The sequence below is a fragment of the Colobus angolensis genome, unplaced genomic scaffold, assembly GCF_000951035.1.
Source record: "Colobus angolensis palliatus isolate OR3802 unplaced genomic scaffold, Cang.pa_1.0 Scaffold18, whole genome shotgun sequence".
Taxonomy (NCBI): domain Eukaryota; kingdom Metazoa; phylum Chordata; class Mammalia; order Primates; family Cercopithecidae; genus Colobus; species Colobus angolensis.
Genome location: NW_012114932.1, coordinates 2685860 through 2695080, shown reverse-complemented (window position 1 = coordinate 2695080; position 9221 = coordinate 2685860). Strand labels below are relative to the sequence as shown.

The following is a 9221-nucleotide window of genomic DNA, read 5'->3' as shown; positions in this document are numbered from 1 at the left end:
AAAAATAATAACTACAGTGTACAATAACCTACAATAACCTTTGTAATTGAAACACAGAATCATGGGTGGAAACTGAAAGCCTGCTGTTGTTTGCTACACAGTGACTGCTGAGCAAAGCATCAAATATGAAATCAGAGTAAAAAAAGAAATAACAAAAAAAAAAAAAAAAAAAAAGAAAAATAATAACAATAATAAATAAAAAGAATAATAAAATAAAAGAGAAGGATGGCAATGCCATACTAACATGGAGAACCAGGAAGAAGAATGGGTCTGCAGGGAGGAGGTGCTGGGCCCAGGGTGGGCTGTGGGAGATCAGCAGAGAGGTCTAGATTGTTATGTGACCTTACTGAGCCTAGCTCAACCCTCAAGAAGGAGCTTGGGAGAGCCGATTTCATCAACTGTTCTGCCCATGGAATGAATAACCCCTCTCTCTTCTCTCTCTCCATCACTTTCAGGGAAATGGCAGCAAACGAACCTCTCAAAACCCACAGAGAATAAGGGAAGGCAGCAGAGGGTCTCCAAGGGCATCACTGGGTCTGCTGGCTTCTACACTGGGTTCTGCTACTCCCCAGACCTCAGGGACAACTGCCGGGGGTTCAGGGTTGGTAGCAGGGTACCCAGTGCCTGCAGGGCTGGGCCTCTTCTGCCTCTTGGCCTTACGTCCTCATCCAGGCACTAGGCAAGGGAAGAGTTTGCCTGTACCCTTATCTGGGTGCCTTAAGGAGAGAGATTGTGTTCCTCCTCTCTCAGGGGTGATAACTCAGGAAGCCTCTGGGTTGGGAAGGCCATCAGTTCTTTTGTCTTAGGTTTCTTTTCCTGTCCCTCTTCCCATCCCCCGAGATATGATCCCATAAAAATATTTCCTGAGTTGGCCAGGCGCGATGGCTCACGCTTATAATCCCAACACTTTGGGAGGCTGAGGCAGGCGGATCACGAGGTCAGGAGTTCGAGACCAGCCTGACCAACATGGTGAAAACCCCATCTCTACTAAAAATACAAAAATTAGCCGGGTGTGGTGGTGTACACCTGTAATCCCAGCTACTCAGGGGGCTGAGGCAGGAGATTCGCTTGAACCTGGGAGGCAGAGGTTGCAGTGAGCCGAGATTGTGCCGTTGTACTCCAACCTGGGTGACAGAGCGAGACTCCATTTCAAAAAAAAAAAAAAAATTTTTTTCCTGAGAGGAAGCCTGAGGTTGACCAGCTCTGGGATTTGTAAGGCAGGTCTGTTTTCTCCTAAGCCCTGAGTTTTCTGAATCTCTGGTTTTGCTTTGTTGGCAAGGAGCCAGGGAATCCTGACCTGAGCCAGACCTTAAGCTCTATGGTTATTTAGCTGGCCATTCAGGTATAAGGCAGGGTGGTGTCCCTGCTGGCACCATCCAGATCGAGGCACCAAACACCCACATCCCTGGCTCAGTCAGACTTCTCCTGTGAGCCAGGCAAAGAAAATTGTCATCTGCTAACTGTCCTACTCATATTCCTCTCAGTCCTTCTTGGGGGTAAGCTGAGTACCTGAAGGAGCACAGCTGAACCGCTGGGGTAGCCTCCTACCCCCCACTGCTTAAGTGCCTGTGGGAATGTGGGTCTGTACCTTGTCCCCTCATAGGATGGTACCAAGCATTTAGTGCACAGTGGCCCGGTCATAGCCTGCAGCCTCATCATTACTCATCTGGATCTGGTACAAACGCATGTCACAGCCTCAGCTCCTCCCCACTAGCATCTTCTCTGCCTTCAAGAACCAGGCAGCCCTGCCATGTCACAATAGGCCAGAGGAGTTTCCAAAGGTATGGGTGGCAAATGCCCCTATAGAAACACCAGTACTTGAAAGCACTGTAGCCCTGGACCTGCCTCCTTCCCTCATGGCCATACTTCTGCTTCCATCCGCTGGGCCACCAGCCACTTTAGTGACCCCTGCCTACTTCCTTCCTGTTGGATGTCACACTTCCATCTGGTTGCCTTTGCCTAAGCCATCTTTGTGGTAGAGGGGCACTGGAATTGCAGCTGTACTGAGGATGATGGTCTTCACAGCCCCAGGCCCACCCACTGATACTACTGCAGAGTCAGGATCTCACATTTCACCTCAGGCTCAACTGGGGATGTGGCTTATTAAACACGGAAGTGCATCGGTTGTTGTGGTTATTCAGACAGAACAAGGGTATGCATGCACAGGGGCAGTGAGAGAGAGAACATCCTGGAAGCTGTTGCCCCTTGGGACCCAGATGCAACAACTTGCAGGGAGGGGAGAGGTGATGCCAGCTCCCTGGAGGAGCAGGGATGGGGTGCCCAATGGGCAATATGTCCATTCTTACAGACTGGCCCCTTTCAAGGAGAACCTATTCCAAGCTTGTCTTGGAGGCCAGGAAGGCAGGCACTGGGTTGGCATTTCAGGAACCCTGTGAACAAAGAACAATGAAGCTAGAGACTGGCAAGTAAGAAGGAAGTTTAATTTTTTTTTTCAGGATTCAGTGGAGTCCATTAATGCATACCAGGAGCAAAGATCAGCCCAGGGTAAGGCAAGTCTGGGAGGAAGCCCACCCTGCCCTACAACAGCCCTAGAGCTCAGAATAGGTGGTGAGCCTGCCATGGTTTGCTACTGGGCAGCACACTAGACCAACTTGGGAATGTGGAAGAGTAAGTCTCTGTTCCCTCAGCCATTCCCAAGTTTACACACAGGCATAGCAGCCCTACTGTGAGTCAGCAATCATTCCTGACTTGCAGTAGGGACAATTTGCATTTATGGAAAGCAAACTGGAGGGGGTAGCCTAAGTCCACACCGCCCATGTTATTACCCTTTGCAATGTGAAAAACCATTGTGAGGTAGGTTGGGCAGGTTTTATCCTCCCCACAAAGGTAAACCTTTGCTCCACAGCCAGCACCTGGCAGAGTGGGAGAGATGGCAGAACCAAAGTTTCTCATTACCCTCCAGCAGGCAAGAGTGGGTCAGTGGGATCATGGACTCAAACAAGACATTGTGTGAGCTGGTCTGTCACTCAGAAGCAGGTTCCTGAAGGAAGCATGGCATGAGTTAGGTGGAGGGAATAGGTGGTATGGCCCCTCAACCAGACAATTAGAATCAGCCTCCACCTTAGCTGCCCACCCCCAGTGAGTTCTGCCTCAGCTTCTTGACTAACCCCTTGTAGGGTGCCCTCCAAGGCAAGACTCCTGGAGAGGACAGCCCCACCCGGAGCCATCCTCACTTGAGGGTATAGTAGTTTGTGGGCACAAAGGGCATCTTGCTGACTACAGCGATCTGCTGCTTCCGCCGCACCTCTACCAGCAGCATTGTCCCTGGACGACTGTACTCGCAGGGCACATAACCCATTGCCACATTCTTCTTCAGAGAGGGCGAGGGGCAGCCACTAGTCACAGTACCTGTCAAGCAAGCATAAGCCATGCATTAGCACCACCCTGCCAGTGCCCCCACCCTCCTGGGGAAGAGACAGGGCTTCCCAGCTTCCCTGGTCCACCTACCAATCTTGGTACCTTCCATGTTCAGGATGGGACTGTGTGCCCGCATCGGGGCCCCCTCACACATCAACCCCACACGCCTCCGCTGCACCTTGCCCTTCAGTTGGGGAACAATGACCTTGGCTCCAGGGAAATCCATAGCAGCTCGGCGGCGCTTCCCTGGAGAATGACACATGAGACATAAGCCACAGCCCATAGAAGCCCTGGCCACAGGAGGTCCTTATGAAGTCCTCAGGTAACACCCATCTAGCATCAAGGCCCCTTTGCTTGGGCTACTCCAGGTTCTATTCCTCCGCTCACTGCCGTCAGCCAAAAAAACCACCTCCTACCCCTTAGAGGCCATGCTGCCCACCTGCTGAGCATCTTCAGTTTCTCTTTTCTTTTTTTTTTATATGGAGTCACTCTGTTGCCCAGGCCTAGAGTGCAGTGGCACAATCTCGGCTTACTGCGAACTCTGCCTCCCGGGTTCAAGCAATTCACCTGCCTCAGTCTCCCAAGTAGCTGGGATTACAGGCATCCGCCGCCATGCCTGGCTAATTTTCATATTTTTAGTAGAGACGGGGTTTCACCATGTTGGCCAGGCTGTTCTCGAATTACTGTCCTCGTGATCCACCCGCCTCAGCCTCCCAAAGTGTTGGGATTACAGGTATGAGCCACCATGCCCAGCAGCATCTTCAGTTTCTAATAGGCAAAGCCACAGTGGCACCTTCAGGAAAGGGAGGCTCAGGAAGGCTGAGTCACTTGCTCCAGGCTACATAACCTTTGGAGGAGTTATGGGCTGGTTAGTCTTATTAAGGGTCACCCCAACCTCCAGGACCCCATCCTTGAGTGCTGGCCCAGCTCACCCAGTGTCCAGCTGAGGCTGCCCTCCACAGGTGTAGTGTGTTCATCAATGTCATTCCCGTACAGGCAGAGGCCTGCCTCCAGGCGCAGACTGTCCCTGGCTGCCAGCCCTGCCAGCCTCACCTCTGGGTTTTTCAGAAGAGCTGTTGCCAGGTGAACTGCCCCCGCTGCCGGCACCGAGATCTGTATGAAACACCAGAGGGCAGATGGGAAGCTCCCTGTACCACACACCTTCCACCCCTCATGTGCATCTTGTGCCCTGTACTGCCCCTTACACCACTTCTTGACACACCTCCACACCGTCTTCTCCTGTGTAGCCACAGCGGGTCACACGGCAGCCAGACACGCCAAACACCTCCATCACAGCACTAGTCATGAAGGGCAGTTTCTTCAGGTCATCTGCCACACTGGCCTGTAGTACCTGGGCTGCAGTGGGGCCTGGGCCCAGGGAGCCAGTGACCAAGTATTCAGGTCCCAGCACCCCTCAAAGCTGGACTAAAGCCTTATTCAGAACAAGCCCTGAGCAAGTCTTACTCTGCAAGTGGGAGAGGATGCCCTTGTCCCTAGCCCATGGAGCCTTGTAGTACGTAGGAGGAGGGCAAGATACCAAACTTAAAATTATGGCACACAAATATCACACCTTCTACACCTTCTTCTTGGTATGGTCTCTGTGCTAAGCAGTCAATGAAGCCAGTAAGGCAAAGATTGGCTCCAACCCCAGCCCAGCCCTCTCACCTTGCAGAGCTAGCAGGGCATTATCCAACACCTCCAGGCCCACATCTCTGCCCTGGTTCTGAAGCTCCCTGACCTTGTCCTAAAAGACAGAAACACCACAAGAGCATCTGGGGCCACTTACTGAGCACCTACCATGGGCTGGACACTGCAGAGCTGGACAGTAGTAAGACAGTGGAGAGGAGGAGGGAGAAAAAAAAAGGGTAGTAGGCTGGTTCCCATCTTACAAAGTCACATAGCTACTAAGTGATAAGAGATGACCCAACCCCAGGTCTGCCACCTCACACCCTCACCAGAGGGGCTAAGGCCCCCTCCCCATGCCTAATCCCCCACCACCAAACCCTGGCATGCTCCAGAGTGGGCCTGCTCTTGAGTTGTATAGCTGTTCATTCACTCAAAGAGCCACTGTCCGGGTCCCTTGTCTGCACCAACCCTGTCCTGGACAACAAGGATGCTGCTCTACGAACAAGGAAGACAAGGTGCCTAGAACACAGGGGGTGTACCTGCATGAGGGCCAAATCTTTCTCCCAGCAGCCAGCATTGGACACCACATACAGGTGCCCCTCAGAAGTATTGGTTACAATCAAGTCATCTAAGATGCCTCCAGCCTCATTGGTAAACAACGACAGTGTCCCCTAGGACCAAAGTGGAGGGCAAGGCCAAGGGTGAGCCAGACACACCCCTGAACCCACTTAGCTACCAAAAGGTTATGAACCCTAATGTGAAGGACTCAGGGTGTGCAAGGTGCAAGTCTGGGCCCAAGTCCAAGGTCTTTGGTCCTCATGCACCAAGTAAGTTTTCATCCCCTCCCTACCTTGGGGTGCTTCCCTGATCTGGTGAGACCTCTGCACCCCTCCCCACTCTGTACTGAGAGCCCCATCTGATGCTTCATCTATGACACCTAGGACCTGCTGCTTCACCTATCCAAACCTGGGACAACTCAGCCCATGTTTTGCCAACCCACAGGACAAAAGCTTCAAAGGTCATCTTGATGATCCCAGGCTCTTCTAAGCACTCCATAGCAATGCCCCCAAAAAACTTCCTTAGCCTCCTCACTGATGGACAAAAAGCCTGAGGTTGAGGGGGTCACATGAATCACCTGGGGATCTTGTTAAAATGAAGGTTCCGATTCAGCAGGTCTGGGGCAGTGCCTGAGAGTATATTCCTAACAAGCTCCAAGGATGCTGGTTTACAAACCACACTTTGTTGTATTTGTTTTGTTTTGACTGAGTCTCGCTTCATTGCCCAGGCCAGAGTGCAGTGGTGTGATCTCAGCTCACTGCAACCTCAGCCTCCCGAGCAGCTGGGACTACAGGTGCACGCCACCACACCCAGCTAATTTTTGTATTTTTAGTAGAAATGAGGTTTTGCCATGTTGGTCAGGCTGGTCTCAAACTCCTGACCTCAGGTGATCCACCCACCTTGGCCTCCCAAAGTGCTAGGATTACAGGTGTTTGAGTCACGGCGCCTGGCCAGGGACCACATTTTGAATAGAGAGGGGTTAAACAGAAGGGATGGCCAGAGAGCAGCATATTAACCTTGGTTTCTGGCCTCCTAGCCTGATGTAGTAAGGCTGGGATATTCCCCTCTCTACAAATGTCTGGGTCTCTGGAAATGACTCAGGGATTCCGTCCCCCAAGACTTCTCAAGCCCTGAGAACCTGTGTTTGACTCATCTCTGTGCTCCTAAGCCTGAGGTAGGGACTAAGCCCATTTGCTGGCTCATGACTAAGAAAACTCATAGAGCAGAAATAAAAGGGCCCACCTGGTTTGGTCTTAGCTCTGCAATGTCTCCAACCACTAGACTCTCCATCAGCTTCACCCGGTCACTACCAAATATCTTGGTCTGGGGAAGAGATTGAAAGCCTCAGGCCACTGCAACAGCTACAACCCAAAAGGCCACTAATCTAGGATGCATCCTCCCTGCCATCCACAGTGCAGTCCAGCCCACCCAAAGTGACTAACCAGTCTTTTTGTTCTACACGTGGCAAAGGACCACCTTCTGATTTCCTGACCTCCCCCAGTCACTCTGTGCTGGGGGACTGCCAGGGAACTGGACAGGACCTAGCACCTTCCTGAAAAAAACCCTTTTCTTTTTTTTTTTTTTTTTTTTTGAGACGGAGTCTCTCTTTGTCATCCAGGCTGGAGTGCAGTGGCTCGATCTCAGCTCACTGCAAGCTCCGCCTCCTGGGTTCGCGCCATTCTCCTGCCTCAGCCTCCCAGTAGCTGGGACTACAGACGCGCACCACCACACCCGGCTAATTTTTTGTATTTTTAGTAGAGACGGGGTTTCACCATGTTAGCCAGGATGGTCTCGATCGCCTGACCTCGTGATCCGCCCGCCTCGGCCTCCCAAAGTGCTGGGATTACAGGCGTGAGCCACCGGAAATAACCCCTTTTCAAACCAACACCCAGCCCAATACGTGAGAGTGGATGTCAGCCCTGGAAAACCCGGGACATTAAGGCACACCACTTAGTGGGGGCAGACTAGAAGGATGAGATGATGATGAGACCCTCTGAGCTCATTTCCTTGGGGCCATTGACCTATCCATGACACCCTCATGACCTCTACCTCTTCTGGGAGGGCTGTCCTTGGAATACAGTTCACAGCAAACAAAGCCAAGGAGTGCACCACTGTAAACAGGGAGGAAGACCTTATCAGGCGGCCAGCGTGCTCCCCTGGCTCACCTGCAGCATATGAGACACGTCAAAGAGCGAGCAGTGCTGGCGTGTGTGCAGGTGCGAGTCAGTGTGACTGTCCCGGTACTGCACTGGCAGACTCCAACCCGCAAACGCCACCATTTTCCCGCCGTGGGCCAGGTGGAAGTCATAGAGCGGTGTCCTGCGGAGCACGTCCTGCAGGCGGCTGGGCTTAGTGCCACCAGGGCCCTAGCCCCCAGCCGCTTCCCTCCCCCACCCTCCAAGATCAACACCCTCTATCCCACCTGTGCGCAACTGAGTGGACGACACAAGGCCGGGGGCAATGCCTGCAAGCGAAAGCCCAGATGGGCCACCACACTTACAACCCTCTGCATCGTCGCCTGCAACAAGTACAGATGGCGCACAGAGGACACCACACTGCCAGGCACGCCGGGAGATGTAGTCCAGGCCTCTGCTCGGACAGGTCTCTCTCCGGAGCAAAGGATCTGAAGGGGGCGTGGGCAGCCCCGAGGGCAGGCTGGGATTTAGAGCAGAGAATGCAGGAACTCCCAACCATAGGGAAACAGCCTCCGGCTCTTTCGGCTGGCTTTTCAGGGCAGCTTGGGCAATCCAGAGCTGATTGGGCTGCCCAGAAGAGAGCTAGGGGCTAGACTGCCCCCTGCAGAACCGCCCTGTCTCCAAACAGTCAAAGTTCCAGAAAGGGCGGAAAGGTCTGAATCGTACCTTTAGGACCTCAAGGGAGTAAGGTCAAGTAGGGGTGGGGAAGGTGGAGAGGTCACAGCAGGGTGGAGCCAGCCTGGCAGGTAGGCAGCACCACAGTAGTCTGGCCTCATGTGGACCCCTAGGTCCACAGCTCTCCCACCAGGCAGACACAGGCAGCCAACAGAGTCATGCATTCCACAAGTATGTATTGATCTTACTGCATACCAGGCCCTCGGATGGGGACGCAGCCACAAATGAAGCATGGTCCCTGCTACCACAAGTCCTCTTCACTCACACACACATTGAGGACTACTGCTCCATCATGCTTTCCAAAGCAGCTGAGTGGGGCTATGTAAGTGACCTTGCAGGTAAAGTCGCCACCTGGAAGAACTCATAGGTAAGGGCAGAGGGTGGCCACCAAAAGGTCACTGAACTCTTCCGAGAAAACTGTTGAGGCGCACACATGTCCAACTTTCCAGGTCCAAGACATACTGCAGTACTGCTTCATAATAGCCACCAGGTGCAAAGTCAGGAAGAACCAGAGGGAAACAGGTTTTTCTCACATGAAGGAAGAGCAGCCTGCATCACTTAATGGTTGGCCTGAGTTAATGGAGGACCTAGGCCTCTTAAAAGGCAACAATGCAAACCCTTACTCGGACCCACTCCCTACCCTGGCTGATCTCTCATCATGCTGAGCATCTCTCTTGGAAAGGGGCAGGCCGGGTGTGGCAGTACATGCCTGTAATCCCAGCTACTCGGGAGGCTGAGGCAGGAGAATCGCTTGAACCTGGGAAGTGGAGGTTGCGGTGGGCCGAGATT

At 52.8% G+C, this 9221-nt stretch overlaps 2 protein-coding genes across 7 annotated transcripts in view; one reads left to right on the top strand and one right to left on the bottom strand.

The window, feature by feature from the left end:
* The window catches only part of TCTA (T-cell leukemia translocation altered), a 4647-nt gene extending 2527 nt beyond the window's left edge, over positions 1-2120 (top strand). The window contains exon 3 of the mRNA XM_011939093.1: positions 456-2120. Coding sequence (XP_011794483.1) covers positions 456-498 — 43 coding nt within the window. The 3' untranslated portion in view covers positions 499-2120. The remainder of the gene's footprint in view (positions 1-455) is intronic.
* A 300-nt stretch (positions 2121-2420) lies between these two features.
* Positions 2421-9169, bottom strand: AMT (aminomethyltransferase). 6 transcript variants are annotated; one of them, XM_011939087.1, is made up of 10 exons: positions 7985-9169; positions 7728-7895; positions 6805-6885; positions 5544-5675; positions 5044-5122; positions 4601-4746; positions 4311-4491; positions 3469-3624; positions 3267-3369; positions 2988-3012 (listed from the first exon to the last, which is right to left on the bottom strand). In XM_011939087.1, the coding sequence occupies exons 1-10, from the start codon at positions 8072-8074 to the stop codon at positions 2988-2990; spliced, it is 1161 nt and encodes a 386-aa protein (XP_011794477.1). In that variant the 5' UTR covers positions 8075-9169. The 6 variants fall into 6 exon arrangements, with proteins under 6 accessions (XP_011794476.1, XP_011794479.1, XP_011794482.1 ...); XM_011939086.1 differs by having other exon boundaries at positions 2421-3369; XM_011939089.1 differs by having other exon boundaries at positions 2421-3369; positions 7728-7881.
* Between the last annotated feature and the right edge of the window lie 52 nt (positions 9170-9221).

Excerpts from the sequence above, each read along its gene's own strand:
- AMT (XM_011939086.1), bottom strand. The coding sequence starts at position 8,074 with ATGCAGAGGGTTGTAAGTGTGGTGGCCCATCTGGGCTTTCGCTTGCAG. Across the intron at positions 7,896-7,984 it reads GTCCACTCAGTTGCGCACAG|GACGTGCTCCGCAGGACACC; the intron begins GTGGGATAGAGG and ends AGCCGCCTGCAG. Across the intron at positions 4,747-5,043 it reads TGCCCTGCTAGCTCTGCAAG|GCCCCACTGCAGCCCAGGTA; the intron begins GTGAGAGGGCTG and ends CCCTGGGCCCAG.